Consider the following 26,074-nt stretch of genomic DNA (forward strand, 5'->3'; position numbering starts at 1 on the left):
CTGAATATCAAGATATTTGTCACCCAAACAGTATCTGGACTTCAATCCAGTCCAAATTTGTGCATACTTATAGGTCATGGAAAAATCTGTGGAAAGTTTGTAAAATAGTTTGACACACCATTGCTGTCCTGGTGATGTGGCTCTTGTCACTTTTCAAAATGAAGTGAGATATGGCAATCCAGCTTGGTAATATTGTAGGTAAATGAAGTTTTAAAAATATATATATATTAATTATTGTTTTGCATACATAACGAATGCAGTACCAATGTGTGGGTTTTTTTTTACCTAAATGTCATTTATTAACTGTACTTCCTGTAATACATAATGCCATTTGATTATCTCAGTAACTGCAGAATGCAAGGTATGCTTGTGGGGACACTTTTAAATACAAATTGAAAGGCATACACCACATCTTGTGAACAGCAGGTGTACTAATATGTTGTAGAGGAGGTACAGTTACTTCTTTAGGAACGCTGCATCCCATTGGATTTCCAAATAAGACCACGCATACTTGGGGCATGATTCATGTACCACTTAATGCTGGTTTGTTTCCCACTGATTCAGCAGAGCTATACTACTGCAAGTGGTTTGAGTTCAGTAATCTTTATTCTGTTTTTTTTTAAATGATGATTTAATTTAATGAATGGAAATGAATAGTAGTTACCTCATTTGGACTACCTAGATAGTGATATCTATAATTAGAGTCATAATTGTGGCACAGTTAAATGGCTGTTGAAGCCACATTTAGATTGCTGATGTGATGTGTAATTCCAGTTCCCTTCCTGTTGAATAGGATATTCTAAAGAAGAGGATGGTATTGCATTCAGCAGCTAACTTGATTTGGAACTCTGATCTCTGCTGTTTAAGAGCCCTGCTTATCTTCACAGACATCCATTTGTTAAAATCAACCAATATATCATTTTCTGTTATTTACATGGTTTCATGCTGCAAAAAAATTCCTCTTACCATTCAACTATTTGGATACCTGGAGGAAATGGGATTGAAATGTGAACATGCAAAGTGCCTTGAGTAGTTGTAACTTACACCTACTTCCGTTTAGTCTTACTCACCCTTCCCCTCATCTTCTGCCAACAGAATCATAATGTATTGGAATATACTGTCCCTTACATAGCACTCCTGAATATATTTAGCTGTCTAACTTCACATAACTTTCTCACTGTCATCAGGAGACTGACACATAACTCTAACTTTAAATGGAAAGCATTAAAATAAGTAATTAACTTATATTAAGTCCAAAAATGGTGAAATGTTGACCTTAATGAGATTTAAACCAGATCACTTTGCTAATTGTTGAGAATATGTGGGTGCATATATAGTGCATCTCTAGTTACTTAGGAGCATTTGTCCTTTAAGCAGTGTAGAGATATGACTCAAAGTTTATGTGTGGTCCTTCAAGTTATGTCATTGGAGCAGTCTTTCAAGTGCAAGCATAATCCAGAAAATTAGCCTACATTGGGTAGCCACAATGAAATGAGGTTGGATCTCTAGTTCTTTTTGATTGGGCAATTTTAGCCATATGATTAAGAACCAAAATCACTAGAAAGTTCTTAAAGTAGTCTGTATCATAGTTCTGGATTTCTTTGTGAGTATCATTATTCTTTTTTAGGACACTACTCTTAAAAATAAAAGTGGGGAAGACCACTAGATGGAGAGTGGCATTTTGACTCTTTTCCCCTTTACATCATTCTCATGTTATAAAAATTACCCTCACGTATGCCTTTCTAGCAGGAGCAAAAGCAGTGAGCATATCATTAATTCTATTTAAAATTCAGTAGACAATTTTAGTGTACTAATGATGCAGTGGCTTTAAACTGTAGCGATTAATTTTTATCATATGAACTCTGATTCACAATTTCTTATTCTGAAGTTCTGGCCTTGGCTCCTTCTTGGGAGCCCCTGTCACATTTTCATCATGAAGAGTTTAGATGGATCTCATCTCTTCCCCTTTTCTTTCCACCTTTCACCTTTGAACAGGGCAAGACATTGAGTAAGGGGATTGAACTGGATCAAGATTCTATGAGGAAGAAAGCACTTCTGATAGAAAGTAATTTAGGCAAATGTATTTGAGTTACTTTCAGCATTTGATAATACTTTGCATCAACATAGTTCACTTTTTTATTAGTAAAAAAATGGAAGCTTTAAGAAACTCTTGTTTTCATTGGAATTGGGAGAATTGATAAAAGTATTTCAGTTGGAGTAATTGCTTTATGAAAGACTTGGCCTAAGCAGTGTGATCAGACTGCATAAATATATGAAAGTATAACTGTTTGAATTTTACTGATGATAATAGGAGGTGTACAAGGCTCTTGTGATAATGTGTGTGCTGTATGGTTTCCAGATCTGGTTCCTAGGCCCAATAGAGCAACTTGATAAACTTCGGATAACCTTATTTTGCAAAAGACTTGTTTTACCATCATGTATAGCATCTGCAGCCATATGATTTGAACTAGACCTCCCAAATATTTCAACACTGATCTGGAAAGTGCTAGGCAGTTTTAAATACAGACTGCTAAATTCTGAACACCTCCCAGCTTTCACCAGATCAGCAGCCACAAGCATTGTTGGTTAAAATGGAATAGAACTGTGGACATGGAAATAAACTAATTAGGTTTATGGAAATCAAGAAATTTAACTGAAAGAAGATGAGCATCACTCATAGAGAAGCAGTTTGAACAACACTTCAAAAAGATGCTGCATGAAAATGCTCAAAAATGCTTAAATGGAACTCAAAAAAGATGCTGCATAAAAATGCTCCCCACTCCCTCTGGGAATTAAGTACTTCACCCAATTTGATCCACCTCACTGTCTTAATAAGTGGGCAGTTTCAAAATTGAGGCTGTCATATATGATCATATGATGCAATGCACTGCCAGCAGCCCTAGATGAAGGGCCATTTCCTTAAGACACCTCCAGATCAGCACTTTTATGACTGTCATTTGGCAGTGGTTGATTAATTGTCCCATACCTTTCTCTATTGTCCAAAGTATGCAACAGCCAGAGAGAAATTTCTTAGAAAATGGCTCCTGAAGTACTCAACCATTCCTGATGCTTATGATTAAGATTACTTCTGAGTAACTTCTTCAAAAGCTATATTGTGAATGTGGTAAACTTTTGTTTTACTGTGATTTTTTATTCTTAAATTTGTTTTACAGTGTATGGCCTATAACTGAAAAAAATAAATCGAACAAAATCAAAGAAAAGCTTGAATAAACTTGAATTTGATAATAGATTTAGTTTATAAAACAGTATAACTATGAACAATTATTATTTGTGATCTCAACAACTGAATAATTGGCATCAAATTGTTTAAAATGTTTTAATTGTTATATTGTTTAAGGTTTTAATTGGTTAATGCTCAGTATTTGTAAATGTTTTTATTGTTGTGAGCCGCTATGAGCCTGCTTCAGCATGGAGGTCGGGATATAAATCCAATGAAATAAAATAATAAATAATTGGTTCAGAATGCATGCCTGCTGAGGGTTTTTCCAATAACATTTACAGAAAAGTAGTGTGGTGTAAGCTGTTCCACTGCAACCTAGAAACAAGACAGGAACTTCCAAGATATAATAAATGTATGCGATTACATATTGAACATATCATATATTCAGGATTCTGTTTGGCTTTATACAAAACACAATAGAAATGAACAACAAGTAACTTGCAGTGGCATCAGTGGATCCTTCAAAAACAGAGATCATGTGGTTTGGTAGGTTGGGGGCCAGCCTTACCTGCACATGACAGAGTCCAGCTTTCTACAGCAGGCTGCATTGGGAGCTTAGGGTGTGGCTTGATTCTCCCCTTACTCAAACAAAAGTATCCATGGTGGTAAAGACAACATTTTATCATCTACATCAAGCCTACCAGCTGGGCCTCTATCTCTCCCGCTCTGACCTTGCCACTGTGATCCATGCAATGGTCATCTCCAGGTTAGACTACTGCAATGCACTGTGTGTAGGGTTGTCTTTGAAGATGCTTTGGAAACTTCAGCTGTCCAGAATGTGGCTGCTCGATTGCTGACTGGATCTCCCTGGTTGCACATATAGCATCAATACTTCAACACCTTCATCGACATCCTGTCAGCTCCTGGTGCCAATTCAAAATGCTGATTTTGACCTATAAAGCCCTAAACAGACTGGGACCATCCTACCTGCAGGACCACCTATCTCAGTATAACCCCCCTCGCTTCCTTAGATCATCATCTCAGGGCTTCTATTGGTAAACTGCCTGCTCGTCAACTACCAGGGCAAGGGCATTCTCAGTAGTTATCTCTTCTCTTTGAAACTGGCTCTCTGGGGAACTTTATGCCCTGCAGGATCTTCCAGCATTCCATGGAGCTTGTATGGCCACTTTGTTTCATGCAGCCTTTGGTTAGCATTATTAATCAGGAGCAGGCCAGTTGTTTTAATACTTCAGTGTGGCTTGTTGTTAAGTTGATGTTTTTACTGATTTTATTGTTCTACACTTTGCACATTTATGGTTTGGTTTAATGGTTTATCTGGATTTATATTCCGCCCTCCCCTTTGCATTGCATCTCTGTTTATTGTATTTTAAAATGTTGTAAGCTGCCCTAAGTTCCCTGTGGGGAGAAGGTGCATGCAGAGTATAGAATAGAGAAGTAAATAGAACAGTGTGACATCATTTAAGATGGCGCTGTTGGTTATTCATTACTAGATGAGGGCTTATATTTACATCTTTAGATTAACCTTTAAAATGTTTGCATACTAACTGACTGTCTATAAAGTGCTGTTGTGTCCACCCCCTCCCTTTAATCCTTATTTTAGATTGGCCGCCTAGTAATTGGACAGAATGGGATTCTGTCTACTCCTGCTGTATCCTGCATTATTAGAAAAATCAAAGCTATTGGTGGCATAATTTTGACAGCAAGTCACAACCCTGGTGGACCCAATGGAGATTTTGGCATTAAATTCAATACTTCAAATGGAGGTGAGCAATTCTTGACCTCCTCCTCCAGCCCCTTCTCACACCTGCGATCATTTTATCTCTTGGTTACTTGGAAATGCTCATCAGTTCTTCATATGCTGTTCCAATTTATTGCTGATTGACCTGTAGCAAGAGCTTCACTTAATATGTCTTTATGATTGGCTGCTGGAAGTGGAACAGAAGTTGAAGGTAGCAAATGGGGGGAGGTGAGGTTGGAAAGAAGTCATGACATAAGAATAATAAAGTCATCATGCTAACTCTTTTTGAAAGCCTATTAATGTAACTTAAAATTTTCTTAGTAATGGATTACCCACCTACAATCCTTAAAACCCTAACACAATACGATTTTAGCTCAGATATATATTTAGTTACCGTATTTTTTGGTCCATTAGACGCAGGTGCCTGGCTGGGAGACAAGCGGCAAGATCGCTCCCTCTGCCCCCACCGCAAACCCAGCACTTCGCAGGGAGCGATCTCACCGCTTGTCTTCCAGCCAGGCACGCAGGCGCGGGGGAAGCATGCCACCCCCTCCACAGCTGGCGCTTGTGAAGCGCTGGGTTTGCGGAGGGGGCGGATGCTTCCTCCGTCTGGACCATCCAGGGCAGGACATCCCAGTGGGAGGGCTCCATAAAAGCATGCAGTTGCAAACGGCCTCTAATTTCAAATGCTTAACATGAGTCTGGCCTCTAACCCATTTTAAGCAGAATGCCTAACCAGGGCCTTACAGCTTTCCAGAACATCTTCGTAACTCAGAGTACAAAAACTACAGAACCCTAAATCCCATTCCTGATAAAGTGCCGATTTCCCTGCTAAGTGCTCCATCTAAAACCTTAAATCCTCTGCTGCAGAGCTCAAGAATCATCTCACAGCTTTTTTAAAAAGAGGTGTGAAGCAGCCCATGTGTGCGATGCTCAGCAAAGTCCATGCCGGAAAGCAAAGCCTTTCTGAAATGCAGGACTACAGGTAACAGCCGCTCGCTGCTCACCGTGCAGAAATGAAAGTGAATTGATTTTCTGCCTGGAGGTCTTTGTCTTTTCTTTTGCTTCCCACTGAAAAAATGGCTGGGTCCTTCTTGCATTGCTCTAGTGGGAAAGCAGCATACCACTGAACTATCCCATCTACAAGGTTAACAGCACTTACCACTCCTTTAATACTAAGGCTTGGCAAACAGGGATTGCAGAGGACAATCCACCCTGTAGCTTCTGGCGCTTGCTGTAAGCATCAGCTGAAGCCAGGCAGACAGGCACGGAGAAAGCATGCCACCCCCTCCACAGCCGGCGCTCGCGAAGTGCTGGGTTTGCGGAGGGGGCGGGTGCTTCCTCCGTGCCTGTCTGCCTGGCTTCAGCTGATGCTTACAGCAAGCGCCAGGATCGCTCCCTCCGCCCTCCGATCCCAGCGCTTGCTTTAAGCATCAGCTGAAGCCAGGCAGACAGGCACGGAGGAAGCACCCGCCCCCTCCGCAAACCCAGCGCTTCGGGAGCGCCAGCTGTGGAGGGGGCGGCGTGCTTTCTCCGTGCCTGTCTGCCTGGCTTCAGCTCTGATGCTTAAAGCAAGTGCTGGGATCGGAGGGCGGAGGGAGCGATCCTGGCGCTTACTGTAAGCGTCAGAGCTGGAGCCAGGCAGGCGCGGGGGAAGCACCGGGATCGGAGGCGAAGGCAGCGGATTACCGCCCCTCGGAGGAAGGTACGTACCTTCGCTCCATAAGACGCACACACTTTCCCCCCCACTTTTTTTTGGGGGGGGAGTGCGTCTTATGGTGCGAAAAATACGGTAGTTTCTTTACCTCATTCCGCCACTTGGAAACATCAGACTGTCTTCCCATCTAGGCTGTTACCTTTTCACACACCCCTTTAAGCTACAACATGGGTACCTCTAAGTTGATCATTATTTATTTGATGTATTCATACCCTATACTCTCATCCTGTTTCCTTTTATTTGATTGTGTCAATTAAAATCTGTTCTTATCCCCAGGGCCTGCTCCCGAAGGGATTACTGATAAAATTTTCCAGATTAGCAAGACTATTGAAGAGTATGCCATATGCCCAGATCTACAAGTAGACCTTGGTGTCATTGGAAAACAGCAATTTGACTTGGAGAACAAGTTTAAACCATTCACAGGCAAGTAAAATTTCCCTTTGCCCTGTCTTATGTAGTAGCCACAATTTAAATATCATTGTAGTAATTCATCCTTCAGAATTGAATAAGGGAACTTTCATCTTCCTCCAAGCTAGGGGGATGTTGAATTAAAATAGCAGCTGGCGTGCTTTATAAATTTGAGGGATTTTTTAAAAACTGTACAATCTCACATTTTGTTATATTTGGAAAAAGATTAGCAGTGCAATTCCAAGTAGAATTACACCCTCCTAAACCAATGGATGGAAGGTTACACAACATGATATAGCCCAATCTTGTCAGGTCTCAGAAGCTAAGTATGGTTGGTACTTAGAAGGGAGACCTCATGGAAGACTCTGCAGAGGAAGGCAAGGGCCAGAGCCTTTTTTGAGCAGGAACGCACAGGAACATAGTTCTGGCTGGCTTGGCACCAAGGGGTGTGGCCTAATATGCAAATGAGTCTCTGCTGGGCTTTTTCTACAACAAAAAAAGCTTTGGCAATGGCAAACCATCTCCACTTCTCACTTGCCTTGAAAGCCCCTTGCTGGGGTTGCCATAAGTCAGCTGTGACTTGACTGCTCTTTATACACACAAACCCATTGACATCAGTTCTGTAACTCTATTTAGCATTCAGTTCAAATTACCCTACTGAAATTTGACTGAAATTCATGACCTCCTGGATATGTTCTGTTAAATGCCAGTATCATACCTTTTGAAGTTTAGAAACCAAAAAGTATTGCCATTTGATATTACCCTGGATGACAAAAAGCGGAGGCAGGTTCACAGATCACCTGATTATGGATTTGGGAATATTAGGTTTCATTAAGGCAAAAATTAATATTAACAAACTTGAAGATATGGAGGATAAGTATTGGTGCTTAAAGCTGCCTGTCTCTATACATTATTTTGGCAAAAAGAAAATAAATGTATGTACGAATATGTAAATCTGTGGTTTACACAAAGGTAAAGTTTCTTGATGTCTTTGGTTTTCCTTCTGGTGTTGTCAGATACAGTCCAGATTTTGATGGGATTACCTGCTTGTGTTGAATAATAGCATCTCTTTAAAATATCTTTAAATTGTAGCTAAATCCACCTGCATGTATTTTATTTTTATCTTTCAGTTGAAATTGTGGACTCAGTAGAAGCTTATGCCAATATGTTGAGGAATATTTTTGATTTTAGTGCACTAAAAGAACTACTCTCAGGCCAAAACCATCTAAAGATTCGCATAGATGCTATGCATGGAGGTATGAAAGAAAAAATGGACACAGTTCTAAATTCAGCTTCTTTATATATTCCACACATCTTGGAGCTCTTCAGTGATATTTCATACTTTGTTTGTTGTCATTGACATAGCCTGAAAGTTGTAGCAGTATATCTTCATTTACAAACCACCTGTAACACTATTTAATTCTCCTTTAATACTCATGAGAAATCCATTGTGAAACATATCAATACTTTTATTGTTGGATGCCTAAAGATTCTTTAAAATATGTTTCATTAATGTGAAAACTACTAGTATTCCTAATAACAAAAATGTTTTGAGTAGAATCTTCAGAGAATGTGATTGATTTGTGTTTTTATCCCTCTCACTGATATTTATTTATTGCTGAATCAGTTGTTGGCCCTTATGTTAAAAAGATCCTCTGTGAAGAACTTGGAGCACCTGCAAATTCTGCTGTGAATTGCACACCTCTTGAGGATTTTGGTGGTCACCATCCAGATCCAAACTTAACTTATGCTGCTGACTTGGTCCAGACCATGAAGACTGGCGAGTACGATTTTGGAGCTGCCTTTGATGGAGATGGGGTATGTGAAGATATGCTTTTCACAGCTTTCCTGTAAGAGAACTCACTGAACTTGAAAGGTTTCATAAGCAGTTGGATGAGACCTGTCCTCAGTACAAACAAACAGAACACACTTAAATGTGGTGGAATTTGTCTTTGCATTCCAGAACAGTGATCAAACTGCTTTAGAAGACTATTATAAGCTGGAGTGTTACAATTTTATAACTCTAAGTGGAAAGAGTACTGACCAACTTGTTGGAGATCACTGTAATTTTCCAAATCACAGAGCTTTAGGAAAGAAAGGAGAGAGAGAGACCTTTTTTAAAGTGAGGATTCTAAAGCCCCCAGTGAAATGAAACTTATTCATCTTTTGTTTTTGTAAAAAAAAAAACCCAAAACAACCTACTGTTTTTATAAAGAATTACAAAATATGGCTTCTGGTGTTCCTTCTAAGCTGAGTTAGTGTGAGCTAGCTCGCTGTTTTTTAGCCTCCAATTCACACATTTTTTGTCTTGCCTCAGGAAAAATTACCCCAGAGCAAACTTAATTTATGCAGTAGCTCACAACTTTAATGCCAGTAGCTCACAAAGTAGAATTTTTGCTCACAGGGTCCCAGCTTAGAGGCAGCATTGAGTGGCTTCTATTTTTAAATAGATATTTATTTATTCAGCTTATATCCCGCCCTCCCCGCCGAAGCATGCTCAGAGCGGCTCACATTTCATAAAAGCTGGGAGGTCCCTCAAATATTGTTAATGGGTGCAATATGTAAGAATTGATTTTTTAAAATCAGTTTGTTCTTAAAACTGGGCCTTTTTTCTGGAAGAAACAGTAACTTTTATTCTGCCATTTGTGTCAACTGAAAATTCAGCTGTATTTATTTATTTGCTGTCTTTGTTAGGATCGCAACATGATACTTGGAAAACATGGATTCTTTGTGAATCCTTCAGACTCTGTGGCTGCTATTGCTGCAAATATTTTCAGTATTCCTTATTTTCAACAAACAGGAGTCCGAGGGTTTGCCCGAAGCATGCCTACTAGTGGAGCAATTGACAGGTGAGATTTAACATGGGGAATATGTTCTCTGAGCTTTGTGGCTATTGATCTGGTCTGAGTCTCTGAAATAATACAGGCTTGGCTCCAATGAGCTGTTTTACATATATCCAGAGACCTAGCTGTTTTACATATGCATATACCCAGTGACCCTTTGATGCTGCTACTTTTAACAGCAGATTCTGCTACATTACAAACTGCATTTCACATTCCTTTCAGTTTCAAGAGGGGTTTCTTGTGTGTTTAGCTTAAGGAGACTCTGTTTACCGCATGCATCTAATTGCATACTCCTCTGGGACTTTATCATATTCTTAATCTATTGAAACTTGATAATTTTTAACTCACCCCTTCCAAGACAAGTTCACTTATAAAAGGGGTGATTCTGAAAGATGACATATATATTAAGTAGGATGCCTAACAGCAAAGTTACTATTTTCTGCAGTTGTCATTGGTGGTCCTAAACCAAAGTAACAACATTTTGAGGGGGCTTTCTCTCTTCTCTTTCTGTAGAGTGGCCAAAGCTACAAAGATTGCTTTGTATGAAACTCCAACAGGATGGAAGTTCTTTGGAAATCTGATGGATGCAAACAAATTATCTCTATGTGGAGAGGAGAGTTTTGGTACTGGTAAGTGAACTTCATTAATCTTTAGTGCTGCACAATCTGTCTTTACTGCAAGGACAGCTCTTTCTAACACTAAGTATTATGATGATTATGAAATCCAGGGGCGTAGCTAGGGCTTTGGGTGCCTGGGGCCCAAGATTTATGTGGGCCCCCCTATGTGTGTGCACGCCGCCAGAAACAGGATATGATGTCACTTCCGGTGATGTCACTTCCGCAGGATGGCCACCACTTGCGAGGGAGCCCTGCTGGAAACAGGAAGTGATGTAACTTCCCCAAAATGGCCATCTCTTGTGGGGGGGGAAACAGGAATTGGTGTCACTTTGGGGGCGGCACCCCCCCCCCAAGATGGCACTGCTGGTGCGATCTAGGTCATGTGATTGATAACCTGATTACCCCACCACACCATGTGACAGGGAGAAATGCCACAAGCAGCCTGCTGGCCCAGCTGTTCCCCTTGTGCCCTGAACTTGTGGGACTTCAATAACTGTTGGTACATATGCCTTTTCCACTGTGACCCCCACCTTGTGGAACAGCCTGCCTGAAGAAGTCACGAAGGCTCCCACTCTCCTTGCTTTCTGCAAACTATGCAAAATTGAACTATTATCCAAGAGGCCTTTTCTACACAGGCAATGGTGTTGCACTGCAGTTAATGATTCTGAAGGTTACCTGGGTAAAATATATGGGGCTGTGGTCTATATCACAGTATACAGCTTGCTGAAACTAGGATCCTACTATGGAAGGGTTACGAGATGTCCTCTTTTTAGGGGCTTTGTCCTCTTTTGAGCTCCTTTTTAAAAAACTGATGAAAATCTCTATTTGTATTGGAAGGTTAGGAATATTTCTATTTAGTAGCAATTATCACAGCCTAAATAGTAGGGGTATTGTCACGGTGATCACTTGTCTGAAGTAATCAGTTGGGATATATGTCCTTTTTTGCTTTTCAAAATATGGTAACCCTATATTATCTTGATTCACTTAATGCGTCATGTTAATACTTATGCTTCAGTTGTTCCTAGACTCTTGGCTGGTCCAACAATCCTAGTCCTATTTTATTGTTTATTAAATGGCCCTTCTGTCGATTGCATTGACTCCCTCTGCATAATCCGCCTTGAGTCCAAGTGTGAAAGGAGGCCTATCACTAACATAACAAACAAATACATAAAACGCTACTTGCTTCAAGTATGTTTTTAAGGAGTGTCCTCTCCCCACACTTCATGGCCACATAAACTAATGGTGCATTCCCATTTCTGTGCACACCAGTAGCTTGATACCCCCTTCATCCACAGCCACATCCGACGGATTCTCTACTCCCTGCTGCATCTACTCGAGCACTAAAACCAACGCTCGAAGCGAAGCCGCAACGCTCCTTACTCCACGCTCGACTAAATCATCCTTTTACTCTGTAATCCACGTGCATTTCTCCAAACTCCTCACACACACACCCCTCGACCCAGCCCACACGCGCGCACGAAAGCAACGACCAAAACCAATGCCAAACGAGCCGGACGGATCCCATGAAAGCCAGAGCAACGCTCGTAGCTGCCCCCGACCTTCACCTCCACGCCAGCCAACGCTGTCTCTTTCCCACCTTGCAAAACGCAGCTTTCCACCCGAATCTGTTATCCAACTGGAACTTTCTCCCTTTTCCTCTCTGCCTGGGACAGATCCCCACACAAGTCACCCTCCCGCTGAGCTGCAACCTTCTGCACCCTTCCCCAGAGAAAAGGCCCCGCTCACTATAAGGGGCACGGCCTTCAGGGCACAGAATCGCACCTTGTCAGAAGACCCCTTTCCCTCCTGTCCTACCTGCAGCCCAGGAAGCTGCAGGCCAACTCCGCCATCTCCGCAGGCGCCTCGGCCTGGCTGAGGGCGCCACCCCGTCCCGGAGGACTCCAAGGCAAGGCGTCCTCCGCGCCCAGCGGCCTCGGGAAATCCCGCAGGAGGGAGCCCAGGAAACCCCGGGCCGCCTCCGCATCCAGGCAAGCCATGGCCGCTCCCGCCACTGCTGCTACTCGTGGCCACTCGGCTGCCTCCCTTCTGTCCTCAGCCCCCACCCTGAAGGGAAGCTGCCCCGCCTAGAAACGGTTCCTGTCGGGGGAGGGGAGGTGGAGGACGGCGGCAAGAGCGGGAGTTACCTCAGCCCTGAAGTGATTAAAGGGGGGTTGGGGCAAAACACCTAAATACAGGTTTTTGTTTTGTTGTTGTTGCTTTTAAAAAACCCTTTATGTGCCTTTATAACATGTTTTATACCATTTGAACAACGCAGGAGTCAAGTTGTACACCTGTAAGCCTTAGCCTGCTGCGACAAAATGACGCAGCGCAGCAACATGGCCATTGTTCGGGACCCCCCTTGGCAATGCGGGGACCCCCCAGACCTGGGGCGACCCGCCCCCCCCCCTCCCTACACCACTGACGAAATCTACTCCATAGTATGGAAAGATGTTCTCTTGATTAAAGCTAAACCAACTTCAGAGTATACATTTATGGGCACAGTCTAATAACATAGAAATTATACAGTAGGGGTTCAATCTAATCTAGTGAGCATGAAGCAACCTCATGCCAAGCCAGCCATGCAGCGAATAATACAGGCATAAGACATATTTTCCCTTCTCTCCTTGCACAGGCAGGCTGTTCCCATCTAACTATTCCACTTCTGTTCAGTCAAGAAACACAAGTTTGGATCTTCCTTGTTATTATTTGATACAGTGGCTGCAGGTGTGCCCAGTTAAGACATACTGAAACCCTGAATTATGCCAACTTTAAGAGGTTCATGGCATTACAAAAAAAATGTATTATTCTAACACTGGCATTTAGTAATCTTCTCTGTATTTCAAGGGCCATCATAATTTGAACCCTTCAATTGTAGCTTACTTAGCTTGTGCATAAATTCTGCACTGCCTCTGTAAACATCACATGAGAAGGGGATGGCCCTTTGGAGGATCACTCCAAATACACTTGTTGCAGTGGACTGCCCTGACTTCACTTTCTCTTTTAAAGCTCTTTGTCTGAAGATAATAAACCAGAGTACAGTGTGATGTATAAGAATCCATGATGATGCAATTTATGCTATGAAATGTCTGTCACCAGAATTCAAGGTTCACCACTTCAAAAACACTGAGCAACTGAACTGTAGGTTACATCCGTGCCAGTGGAATTTAAGTTTTAGCTGCAGAAGAATAGTCTGCATATCTGGCAAGGCAGAGATTATATATCTGTCAGTTTGCGGTTGTGGTTAAGTGTGCAGATACTAATCTGGAAAACCCAGGTTTGATTCCCCACTCTTCCATGTGTAACTGCTGGGTGACCTTGGTTTAGCCACAGTTCTTGCAGAGCTGTTATCTCAAGAGCAATTCTGAGAGTTCTCTCAGCTCCACTTACCTCACAGGGTGTCTGTTGTGGGGAGGAAGGGAAGGAGATTGTAAACTGCTCTGAGACTCTGAATGAAGAGCGGGGTATAAATTAAATCTTTTCTTCTATATAGGAAGAGCTAAAATGAGTTGAGACTTAGGTTCACTAAAATATGATGCCTTACAATGGAGTAATTCCATGTAAAAACATTTTTATGTTACTTATTGCTGGAAAACTGGGATTAAGATGTAGAGAAGTGACAGACAAACAGTATACATACCCAGTATTCTGCTCTCACAAGGCTGGAGAATGGGGCTATCACCATATTCCCTAACACTGGCCTGGCCATTCATAACTTGCAGTGGAATTCTATGCAGAGTTATTCTAGTCTAAATCAATCTCTAGCACTTTGCTTAGAGTGGAGTAATTTTGCACTTTAAAACAGTACTTTAAAATTATTTCTAGTTTCATGGCCTCCTAGTTTTTTAGTTCACAACCAGAAGGCTACCTATAAAAGACTGGTCTTCTTGCAGGACATAACAAAGTCAGGATAACAAAACACACAAAGCAGGGCACAGCATAAGTTAAAGCAATCTTCAATTCCCTTCCCCCCCAATTGAAAAATGACTTAAGTTTAGCTGAAGGTAAAAATATCTTTTGTTATGTAAGTGATGGTAACACTTATTAGAAATAGTGTTTTGTTTTGAAGATTGGATTAGTCTCCCTTCCTATAGTTGACCTTATTAGCAATATAATAAATGCTTTGTCATTTGTGTTCCAGTGTTTGTCAGGCTTGTGACCATAGTATGCAAAACATGTTAATTGCCTTCAACTAAACTGTTCAAACTTTGTTTTAGTCTTAGGGGTTCAAATTAGTGTCATGGTATTTCTGATTCATGCTTCAGTCCCTCTTTTCATGCAGCCATCTACCATAGAAGACAAAGACAACCATTATTAACACAACCTACACCTTGTGTCATTTGTTTCTGGACTTTGTGTTTGCAGGGTCTGATCATATTCGTGAAAAAGATGGACTTTGGGCTGTCTTGGCATGGCTGTCAATCATAGCTGTCCGTAAACAAAGCGTAGAAGAGATCTTGAAAGACCACTGGCAAAAATATGGGAGGAACTTCTTCACAAGGTGAGGATTAGCCTGGCAAATTCACCTGAATGGAAAATGTATGCATTTGCCATAAAGGGTGATTATGAAAAGGAGACATTCCTTAGTTTCTTCTTCCATCATGCAAATGACAGATTTCTTTTCAGAGTCCAAATTCTGTACTAATTTTTTAATCACAGTGTGAAACCCGATTTTGCTGTTGCATAATTCATGAGAATTTGTAATTAAATTAAATCACAGCATCAAGTTCTGAACTGGTGATTATTCAGGACAATTATGTCCAACAAAACACAAATTGTGGAAGTCTTCATATACAGATTATGTATGTTTATTCTGAACTCAATATTTGAATGTGTTGTAGAATTTTCTTTTTTGACCATTTTTAAGTGCAAAGAGAAGCATTAGTGGCACAAGGAGAGATGGTACTTGAAAGTAGCTTGAAGCCCTGAGGAAACAGTTATACAGGATGTTGCCATTTAAGTAGAATTAGAAAGACTCCATGTGTGGGATACCTTGTTCTTCTGCATTCCTGTCTGGTTTTACATCTCCTTCCAACCCCTGAAAGATATTCCCATGGTTGCTGGAGCATACCCAGGAACAAAGGCAGAAGTTGGAAGGGTCGAGAGTGAGGAGGACAAAGTGGCGAAATTGTTCTTCTTTCCTCTTCTGCCAGCACAGCTTTACTCAGGAAAGAAGCTGATTGCATTCCTTTGTCCCTCTTCACTCTAACCTACTGACCCCTCATGGCTGTTCATCTGCACAGGTACTGCAAGCACAGGAATTATCATAGGGGAGGTAGAGTCTGGGAAAAACTGCAAGAGAGGAGAGGAACATGGGAAATCTTGGTATACCTTCCACATATGGATGGTACAATGATTCCCAATGCCATTGTAGCAGCAGAGTTATTGTTACCATTCTTTGCCTACATTTGCACACAGTGGAGCCTCGTGGGTGTGGTGGTTTTAGGGGAGCTTTAGCAAATGATGCTCCTAGATCAAATATGCCATATATTAGGTCTGCAGATACAGGAATGTGGATTGTTGTTACAGCTTGTGTCTGTAAGGACAGAAAACCTCCCACAAATTTTGTGCCCTGTTCTCAGACCCTCTGTTGTACTGTTTACCTGGCTGCTCTTTCTCTGTCCAGTCCACATGCTGCCTTTTCCTTGAACAATATTAAGTTGGGATTTCAATTATAAAATTGTTCTGTGGTCTCACTGCCTTTAATTTTTAATCAAGAATTTGAGAGCTATGAGAAAGAACACAGCAAGAACCACATAAAAAACTAAAGTTTAAAAATGACAGATGGTAGGGGCTTTGCACTTCGTAGGTTTCTGTCTTTCTCTAAATAAAGTCTCACTGTTTTCTAGATATGACTATGAAGAGGTGGATGCTGAGAGTGCAAATAAGATGATGAAGGATCTAGAGGCTATATTCTTTGATCGATCCTTTATGGGGAAAAAGCTATCAGCTGGTGACAAATCATACACTGTGGAGAAAGCTGATAACTTTGAGTACAGTGATCCTGTGGATGGAAGCATCTCAAGAAACCAGGTAGATGGTGTAATAAGAGTAAATTTGTTATAGATTTAAATGTTTAGATGTATTCTGTTGCAATAAATTTAATTATGATGTCCTTAGATATATCCACAGGATCCAGTCTTGACAAACCATTTAATTGTTCTATTTGCTTCCATTTTGTAACCAAAATGACCAAAGTTATGCTGCTAGCTCAGTATACTCTTATGCTATGGGAAGTGTAGAACCCTATAGCCATCATCTTTTTCTACTGCATGGCCACAAAATGTGCTAGAAGGTAATCACTAAGATATAGAAGCATGTTCCTATACCTTCTGTGGAAAGCGCTATAAAGAATCTCTGTAGGTAACCTGATATCTCAAGAAAAATGCTGTATGATATATGAAAATACCACACTGGGTTGAACTCTTTCAAAACCTAAGGCTTCTATGATTTGATGCAGACTTCCAAGAAGAATTGACATGCTTATTGTAGTGTATCAGTAAATAATATGCGACCGAGCGCAGGGCGCGAATCTCCCCGCCCATCAACAGCTGTGGCGGGAAGTTCAACGGGTCAGGATTGGCCTGACCAACCCTGTAGGCTGTACCGGGGATTGTATATAAGCGGGACCCGGCCCGCGTGTTCCCTCTCTTGCAACGTGCTCCTAATAAACCATGTTGCCCTACTCTCGTCTCCGCTTCGAGTACGTTACACTGGCGACGAGGATGGGATCTTAGCCTCAGCGGCTACCACGGAGATCTAGGGCAACCACGAGGCCTGACCGCCGCCGCCATGGCCACACAGAACGGAACCACCGGCTACATCGAGACATTCGACCCCGCCAACCCCGAGGCCTGGGAGTCCTACGCGGAGCGGGTCGAGTTCTACCTAAGGGCCAACAAGGTCACCGACGCAGGCTCAAAGAGGGACGTTCTCCTGAGCATCTGCGGGCCAGCCACGTTCGAGATCGCCAAGGGTCTCTCGGCTCCCGCCCGCCTCACGGAGAAGTCCTACGAGGAGATCATCAGGCTCCTCACCGGCCATTTCTCGCCACAGCCTTCGCGGGTGGCCCGTCGGTTCCTGTTCCACAGAAGAGACCAGGCCGTGGGGGAATCGGCCGCCGATTACCTGGCGGCTCTCCGCAAGATCGCCGGGAACTGCAGCTTCCCACAGCTGGAAGACACCCTGGCCGACCGATTCACGTGGGGCCTCCGCGACGAGAGGCTCCAGCAGAAGCTCTTCGCCAAGGAAGAGCTCACCTTCCAGAGCGCCTTCAGCGAGGCGGTGGCGTTCGAGAGGACCTCCAGGACCTTCCCCAAGGCCCGGACAGAAGCCGCCCACCACGAGGAGCTGGACCACGACTGCCCAGAGGAGGAAGAAGCCCACCAGCTGCGCCGCCCAGCCGGGCCACCCAGCAGAGCCGCCCAACGCCCCCGAGCAGCCGAACGACCCCCAGCGACGGAGAGGGTTCCGGCCACCAAGTGCGCCAGCTGCGGCGACCCCCACGACAGGCGGGACTGCCAATACCGGAACTGGGACTGCCGGAGCTGCGGAAAAACGGGCCACATTGCGAGGGCTTGCCGAGCCAAGCCCAACCGCCGGAGGCCGACCACGCATCACGAGTCGGCGGAGTTCCATTCCACGGACTCCACGTCCCTTCAGGTACTGAACTTGCCCCTCGCCACCCCCGATAAAATTAAAGTGGCAGTCCTCATCGAAGGGAACCCCTGCCAAATGGAGGTGGACTCAGGTTCCTCCATTTCCCTCATAGCGGAGGAGACCCTGAGGGAACTGTGCCCCCGGCAGCGGCTGCAACTACGGCCGGCGAACTTCATACTCCGGGACTTTCAGAAGAATCCGGTGCAAATCGCGGGGTGGGCGCGGGTGCAAGTCGAGCGGGGGTCCTTCTACGGCCCGCTGGACATCCTGGTGGTTAAGCGCCAGCTCGCCACCCTGCTAGGACTGGCGTGGTTCAAACCCTTGGGAATCCGGGTGGAAGGGGTGGGGCAAACCCTAACACCCAGGGGGTTCGGGGAGATATGCCAAGAGTTCCCTGACGTGTTCGATGGGTCTCTAGGGAGCTACAAAGGGCCGGCCATCTCCCTACCGCTAGACCCCACGGTCCGGCCGATTCGGCTCAAGGCGAGGAGGGTCCCGTTCGCTTTAAAGCCAAAAATAGAGGCCGAACTAGACCGCCTCACAGCCCAGGGAGTCCTGGAGCCTGTGGACTATGCCACCTGGGAGACCCCCATCGTAACCCCCATCAAGCCAAACGGGGAGGTGCGGATCTGTGCAGACTATAAATGCACGATAAACAAGGCACTGCAGGATAACCCCTACCCAGTGCCGGTGGTAAGCCACGTTCTGGCTGCCCTAGCGGGGTCCAAGATCTTCGGGAAGCTGGACCTGGCACAGGCCTACCAACAGCTCCCGGTAGATGCTAAGACGGCGGAAGCCCAAACGATAGTGACACACAGGGGGGCCTTCAGGGTGAGGAGGCTCCAATTCGGGGTTAGCGTCGCTCCCGGGATCTTCCAGAGTATAATGGACGCTCTCCTGAAAGGGATCCCGGGAGTCCAGCCGTTTTTTGATGACGTGCTAGTCGCCGCCCCGGACCCCGAAGAATTCGGCAACCGCCTAAGAGAGGTGCTCCGCCGGTTCCAGGCTGCGGGGCTCAAGGTCAAGAGGGAGAAGTGCCTGCTGGGGGTTCCGCGGGTGGAGTTCCTGGGGTTCGCCGTGGACGCAGCGGGAATCCACCCCACGGAAGAAAAGACACGGGCCATCGTGCAAGCTCCGGCCCCCACCTGCAAAGCGGAGCTACAAAGCTTCTTGGGGGTCCTTAACTTTTATCACTCATTCCTCCCCCACAAGGCAGCCCTAGCAGAGCCCCTTCACCGCCTACTGGATAAAAAAGCCCCTTGGGTTTGGGGCAAACGACAAGCCGCCGCGTTTCAGGCGGTCAAGGACGTTCTGGTGTCCAACGCGGTGCTCCACCATTTTGACGAGGGCCTCCCCGTCATCTTGGCTTGCGATGCGTCGCCGTATGGGGTGGGAGCAGTCCTGGGGCACCAACTCCCGGACGGGAGGGAGGTGCCGGTAGCGTACTACTCCCGCACACTGACACCGGCAGAGCGCAATTACGCGCAAATAGACAAGGAGGCTCTGGCGATCGTGGCGGGGGTCCGCAAGTTCCATGAGTATCTGTACGGGCGGAGGTTCACCATAGCCACGGACCACAAGCCCCTCTTAGGCCTGCTGGCCCCAGATCGACAAACCCCCCAAATCCTGTCACAGCGCGTGTTGAGGTGGAATCAATTCCTCAACTCCTACACTTACACACTGGTACACCGGGCCGGCAAGGCTATGGGTCACGCTGACGCGCTCAGCCGCTTGCTGCTTCCGGAAACGGGTCCAGACCCCGCCCCCGCACACCAGGTCATGCTGATGGAAAGCCTCCCAGAGCCGCCCCTTCACGCAGCGGAGGTCGCCAAGGCCACCCAGAAACATAAGACACTTGCACGGGTGCTCGACTGGGTGGTGAGGGGGTGGCCAGAGGGGAACATGGGGGAAGATTTCAAACCCTATAAGGTCAGGAGGGAGGAACTAGCGGCACAGAAGGGGTGCCTACTATGGGGGAGTAGGGTGGTGATTCCGCCCCCGCTGCAAAGGCATGTTCTAGAATCCCTCCATGAGACCCACCCCGGCATAGTTCGCATGAAGGCCCTGGCCAGAAGCTGCGTCTGGTGGCCGGGAATGGACGGGGAAATAGAGAGTTGGGTCCGCAGGTGCCAGACGTGCCAAGAGTCGCGGCCCGAGCCTCCCAGCGCCCCCGCCACTAGGTGGGAGTCCACCAGGAAACCATGGTCGAGACTCCACCTCGACTTCGCGGGGCCATTCCAGGGGCAGATCTTCATGATAATTGTGGACGCCTACACCAAATGGCTTGAGGTCATCCCCGTAGGGTCCACCACGTCCGCAGCCGCAATCCGAGCATTACGCAGGGTCTTAAGCACACATGGTATCCCGGACACCATAGTCTCGGACAATGGGACCGCTTTCACATCCGCAGACTTCCAGGCGTTCCTCCAGCGATACCTTATTAGGCACATAAGGTCGGCCCCCTTCCACCCAGCCACCAACGGTCAGGCAGAGCGGATGGTCCGCACCACCAAGGAAGCCCTGGGCCGTATTGTACAGGGAGACTGGGACCACCGATTAGCGGCATTCCTATTCGACAATAGGATCACCCCCAACCCGGTCACAGGGGTTAGCCCGGCCGAGCTCCTCATGGGGCGAAAGCTCATAACCCGGCTGGACAGACTACACCCTGACCGGGCGTCAGACACCCGCGAGAGCCCCGAGGTCCGGGACGCAGTCAGGGGTTTCTTCGCGGGCGACCCGGTTTACGCCCGGAACTACGCAAGGGGGCCCAATTGGGTGGCGGGCCGAGTGCTACGAGTCACCGGGTCCCGCCACGACGACATATCAACTGAGGGGGGCCAGGTACTACGGCGGCACATAGACCAATTAAGGCGCCGCACGCTACCAGAGGAACTGGCGGACACAGAAGAGGCAAGAGCCGGAGAAGAGCCCAGCGGGGACCGACCGGAGGACGCGGCCCCATCACCCCTAACGCCGGCCCAGGTAGCACCGGAACCGCCAGAGCCCGAAGGTGCCGAAGAACCAGTCCGGCCGCCACCGTCCGCACCAGGGTCCCCCGCAGCATCAGATGCGGTGGCGGCGCCTCCCCCACAGGACCTCCCCAGACGGTCCACCAGAGAGCGCCGACCTCCCGCATATCTGCAAGACTATGTTCATTAACCAGGGGGGGAGGGGTGTAGTGTATCAGTAAATAATATGCGACCGAGCGCAGGGCGCGAATCTCCCCGCCCATCAACAGCTGTGGCGGGAAGTTCAACGGGTCAGGATTGGCCTGACCAACCCTGTAGGCTGTACCGGGGATTGTATATAAGCGGGACCCGGCCCGCGTGTTCCCTCTCTTGCAACGTGCTCCTAATAAACCATGTTGCCCTACTCTCGTCTCCGCTTCGAGTACGTTACACTTATTATGATATCATTCCCATTTACAGCAAAGACAAATTCACATCTGAGCTCAGTTGCAAAGGGGTGGTGGGACAATGAGTTGGTTCATAGGCTTTCAAAGCGTTCCTGCTTTCTTCAGGGTTAAGTTAAACTCACTGGGAAATAATTTGGCCTCAGCCTTCTAGTAGCCTCTGTAAAAGGAAATCAGATGTGACTGAGGCCAGATTTATTGATGGTTTAATCAACATCTTCAGTTGTGCCATGTTCCTGCATGCAGCCCCCTCCCCCCCATGCTCTTTCTTGCCCTTTTTGCCTCTTTTTTTAGCTCTTTTCCCAAGTCTATTTGACCTGCTTCCTGTCTAATTCTGTGTGCTCACTTGCACTGTCTGCCAGCCATTCATTTTCCTGCAAACTTCCTTAATCTTTTCACACCACTTACATCCTGGCAAGCTCCTGCTATACACAAACAGAATACTTGGATTCACTGATTCATGTTACTCTTTGTTAAAACATGTTATGTGATTATTAGAAGTCAGTCAGGGCAAGTTTTCAGTTAATGTACACTTCCACCATTTAGCCTATAAATGCAAAAGAGAGCCTGAAGAAAAGCATTTGCCTGGTATCAACATTAGTTCAGACAAATTGGTATCTGTGAGCTTCTGGTAATTTCAGCAGAAGACTTCAAAATTCAGCTGTTTTCTGTTTATAAGAAATGGTGTATCTCTTTGCCTTTCATGAAACCTATCCTGCAGCAGACTCAGCTACTAGTGTACGTATTATGTTTTCTCCAGTTATGAAGTTCAGGGCAAGCCCTGTGTTCCCTACAAGTAAATGATAACACTGCCTCAGCTATAACATGCTCCCATTGTTTAACTGAATTAACATGAAGCCTGTGCAGAGCACATACCCCCAAAAGATGTGCCCAGGTAAACCATGCTGCATCATTATGAGAATGCTGAGGTGCTGCAGAAGTCAGATAATCTATAAATAGACAGGCGGACAGAAAATCTTGGTCTAAAAGTACATCTTGTTGGGAAAGAAACAAGGGACAAATGAAATACAAAAAAAAAAGATGGATTAAAACATTTTTCTTCAGTAGTATAGTTTGGTGCTCCTGCAGCTCTGTACAGCAAAATGGGAATTTGGAATGTTCATTCCCCAAGCAAGAGTGACTGGGAAATGATTAGGGTCACCAAAGGGCAGGCAGCCAGCTGTCAAACAAAGATCTGTTTACCTCTGTACTCAGAAGTGGCTAGTGAGGCAATACTGTAAGGAAAACCATACTTTTATTGAAGTAAATCTCCTGAATGTGTGTGTGTTTTTTCCTTGTCTTGGTAGGGTTTGAGGCTTATCTTTGCTGATGGTTCTCGCATCATCTTTAGATTAAGTGGCACAGGAAGTGCTGGAGCAACTGTGCGGCTCTATATTGACAGCTATGAAAAAGATCCTTCTAAAATATATGAAGATCCACAGGTAGAGTTAATAGTCATGTTCTCTGTATCATTTTATTCCTTTCTGTCTCTTGTGTGTTACAAAACTGAGACATCTGTAGGCATCTGCTCAAATTCTTATGGTCAGAAGAACTGGTACAGTTCATAAATGCTCATTCAGCAGCACATTGGAACTCTGCCTGTGCAAAAGCCGGCCATGAACATATTCTTTCTAGCTCCAAAACTCCAGTGAGGGGATGCCCTGCCTCTTTCAAAGCCAGCACATACATGGGATTCCCACCCAACACACCATGTTCTTTGTTGGCAAGCTCTCCCTTTCCTAAGTTCCTTTTTTACTGCCACGAGAATAGGAAACTTTCTAGTGCACTCTGTTGAGTTTTTCTTTATTTTCTTTGTGAATGAGAAACTTTTTGTCTACTGAGGATATGTTTTGTACTTCTTCAGGAGTTTACTTTGTGGAAGGCAAGCCCTTTCAGCTGGGTTCTCCCTGGGGTTTTTTTGTCGCATTTGTGGTCCCTCATCATGGCATCCAAGAAACTCTTTAAAAATGTTCAAAATGTGGAACAAAGATGATGCACAGCAGTGACAATTCTTCCTGTTTTTGTTTTTTTGTCGTGCTTGTGTTCCCTCATAGTGGCATCCAAGGCACTGTTTTTAACTTGTTCACAATGTGGAACACAGATGATGCACAGTGATGAGCATGAACTCTGCCTTCTGTGTTTAAGAGAGGTCCACAATGTTGGAGCTTGTTCAATTTTGGTAGCACTTTACCCCTAAAGCTTGGTTGGATAGGGCCTCTAGGCTGAAAACTATGCTGTGAGAATAGGCTTTGTCTTCCTTGGTTCCTTCCATGGTGGCTCCAAGCTCAGGTCCTACAACCTTGGGTCTGCTCCCTCTAGTTCCAATGACTGAACACTGTCTATGGGCTGCCCTGAGCCTGTAAAAGGGAGGGCAGGATACAAATCTAAATAAATAAATATAAAGAAAGCTCTGATCCATCCAAAAAGAGCTGCTTTGGTTGCTCCAGTGGCAGAATCTAGGTAGCTGCATTCTCCAGCACATGTGATCTGGTCACATTCAGAACCTCCTGCAAAAAGAATAAAAATGGAAACATGAGGATAAGATTGACTCCGCATCCAAGTAAGGATGTGTCGGATCTTCTAAGGATCCAGAAACTGATCAGGATGTCATCCCAGTTCATCCGAATGCACACCTAACCTCCTATGCTGTTTCTTTTTTGGACATTGATAATGACCAACCTAGCATCCCTGCAGGATAACTAGTTCCTTCAGAATTGGTACCTCCCTTATCTTGGCAACCTGCACCCCACCCCCACATTCTTACTACATGTCACCATCTTATTTAAACATCACCCTCAAATTTTAGAGGGGCATGTTGTCCCAAATGCAAGGGAATACATGAATGCCCACTCCACACTGGTTCCATACCAGTCCCAATACCACAAGCCTGAAGGAGGCGCCTCTGTGGCATCTCATTATAGTGCAGAGAGTGCTTCAGACCTGTCACTTGATGATACTGTGTGTGACTTGACCAAAGTATCTCCAAGTGAGGACCTCTGTCTCTATGGAGAACAAATGCTAATGATGACAAAAGTCATGGACATTGATGTTTCCACTTCTGACAACCATCTTAAGGATAGGATTTTGAGCTAGCTCTATTCTGACACTCCAGGGATAGTTGATTTCCGATCCTGGAGGGTCTTTCTGACCTCACCATTTCTGTCTGGCAGAAACTGCCCTCCATTCAGGCCATGCTTTGTAAGATCGAAAACGTATATAGAGTAATGCATGTCTCCTGTGAGTTTCTGTGCATGCACTCACCACTGTCTTCATTAGTCCCAGAAGACATGCAGGCATACCAGCAACCCAGCCCGCATTCCTCCCCAGCTGACAGGGAAAGCTGCTGTCTGGATGCATTAGGAAGAATGTTTTAATGTTCCTTCACTCTCAATTTTCAGGTAGTAAATAATCAAGTAATTATGGGATCCTACCAACTTTTTCTCTGGGAGAGTCTTTTCCAGTACCTGGACAAATTGCCTGAGGAATCCAAGTCATTGGCCAAACTAATCCAGTCTGAGAAGATTAAATTCCCAAAACAGGAGATTAATGTAGGCAGATACTCCGCCAATGTATCAGCCATATCGATGGCCTCTGCCATAGCCCGCAGGAGGCACTCATGACTACAAAACACTGCTCTCCTTTTGGAGACTCGCTATAATGTTGTGGATTTCCCCTTTAAGGGATCGACTCTTTTCTTGCAGTCCACAGATGAGTTCCTTTTCACTGTGAAAATAAACCACCAGACAGTCAGATCACTGTTTTCCTCAGCTCTGACCCAGAGATAACGTTTCTCTCAAGGGCAGCACAGCTTTGTTACCCCTTTTTACAGGGGCCAAAGACAACACAACCAATTGTTTGTGTATCCTCAACACTCCTTCTCAGTTGTCCCCCTTTTTTAAAAGAAAGGGTACCCCATGGCCAAGTCTTATTCAACAGACTCCCCCAGCACTCAGCAAAGTTCTTCCCATCTGCACTAGTATTTGTAGATGTTCCCAGTTTTAAAGATAAATTGGCACAATTTGCAGAGATTTGATGCCAAATTAGTTTAGGTAGTTGGGTTTTGTCTATCATCCAGGAACATTGTAAGTTAAGAGTTGCTGTCCCAGCCTCCTTGTCACCTGGTTTGGACTGCAATAGATAACCCCCTACCCCGAACTCAGAGTCCAGCTGGAGGAAATGCTGTGTGAGGGCACTGTGGAACAGGTTCCTGGTGGGCTTCATTCCCAGGGATTCCACTCATGATTTTTCCTAGTAGATTAAAAGGATTGTGAGCACAGGCCCATATTCGATCTTAGAAAATTAAACAAGTTTTTAAGAATTTCAAAGTTCAAAATAGTCTCACTTTCTTCTGTGATCCAATTTCTTACCCTGGGTGTGTGGCTTGCATTCCTTGATTTGAAGAATGCCTATTTTCATATTTCAGTCCACCGGTCCCATAGGTGGTATCTGCAATGTAGACAGGGCTCCAAAGTATTCCA

The 26,074-nt window shown here is 45.1% G+C and overlaps 1 protein-coding gene across 2 annotated transcripts in view; it reads left to right on the plus strand.

Annotated features, from left to right (window-relative positions):
• The window catches only part of PGM1 (phosphoglucomutase 1), a 59,525-nt gene that overhangs the window by 29,283 nt on the left and 4,168 nt on the right, over positions 1 to 26,074 (plus strand). For both annotated transcript variants that reach the window (XM_060231942.1, XM_060231941.1), the window contains exons 2-10: positions 4,803 to 4,965; positions 6,934 to 7,080; positions 8,196 to 8,321; positions 8,693 to 8,883; positions 9,760 to 9,914; positions 10,422 to 10,537; positions 14,888 to 15,023; positions 16,372 to 16,555; positions 22,904 to 23,038. In XM_060231942.1, coding sequence (XP_060087925.1) covers positions 4,803 to 4,965; positions 6,934 to 7,080; positions 8,196 to 8,321; positions 8,693 to 8,883; positions 9,760 to 9,914; positions 10,422 to 10,537; positions 14,888 to 15,023; positions 16,372 to 16,555; positions 22,904 to 23,038 — 1,353 coding nt within the window. The remainder of the gene's footprint in view (positions 1 to 4,802; positions 4,966 to 6,933; positions 7,081 to 8,195; positions 8,322 to 8,692; positions 8,884 to 9,759; positions 9,915 to 10,421; positions 10,538 to 14,887; positions 15,024 to 16,371; positions 16,556 to 22,903; positions 23,039 to 26,074) is intronic.

The sequence above is a fragment of the Heteronotia binoei genome, chromosome 2 (assembly GCF_032191835.1).
Source record: "Heteronotia binoei isolate CCM8104 ecotype False Entrance Well chromosome 2, APGP_CSIRO_Hbin_v1, whole genome shotgun sequence".
Classification (NCBI taxonomy): domain Eukaryota; kingdom Metazoa; phylum Chordata; class Lepidosauria; order Squamata; family Gekkonidae; genus Heteronotia; species Heteronotia binoei.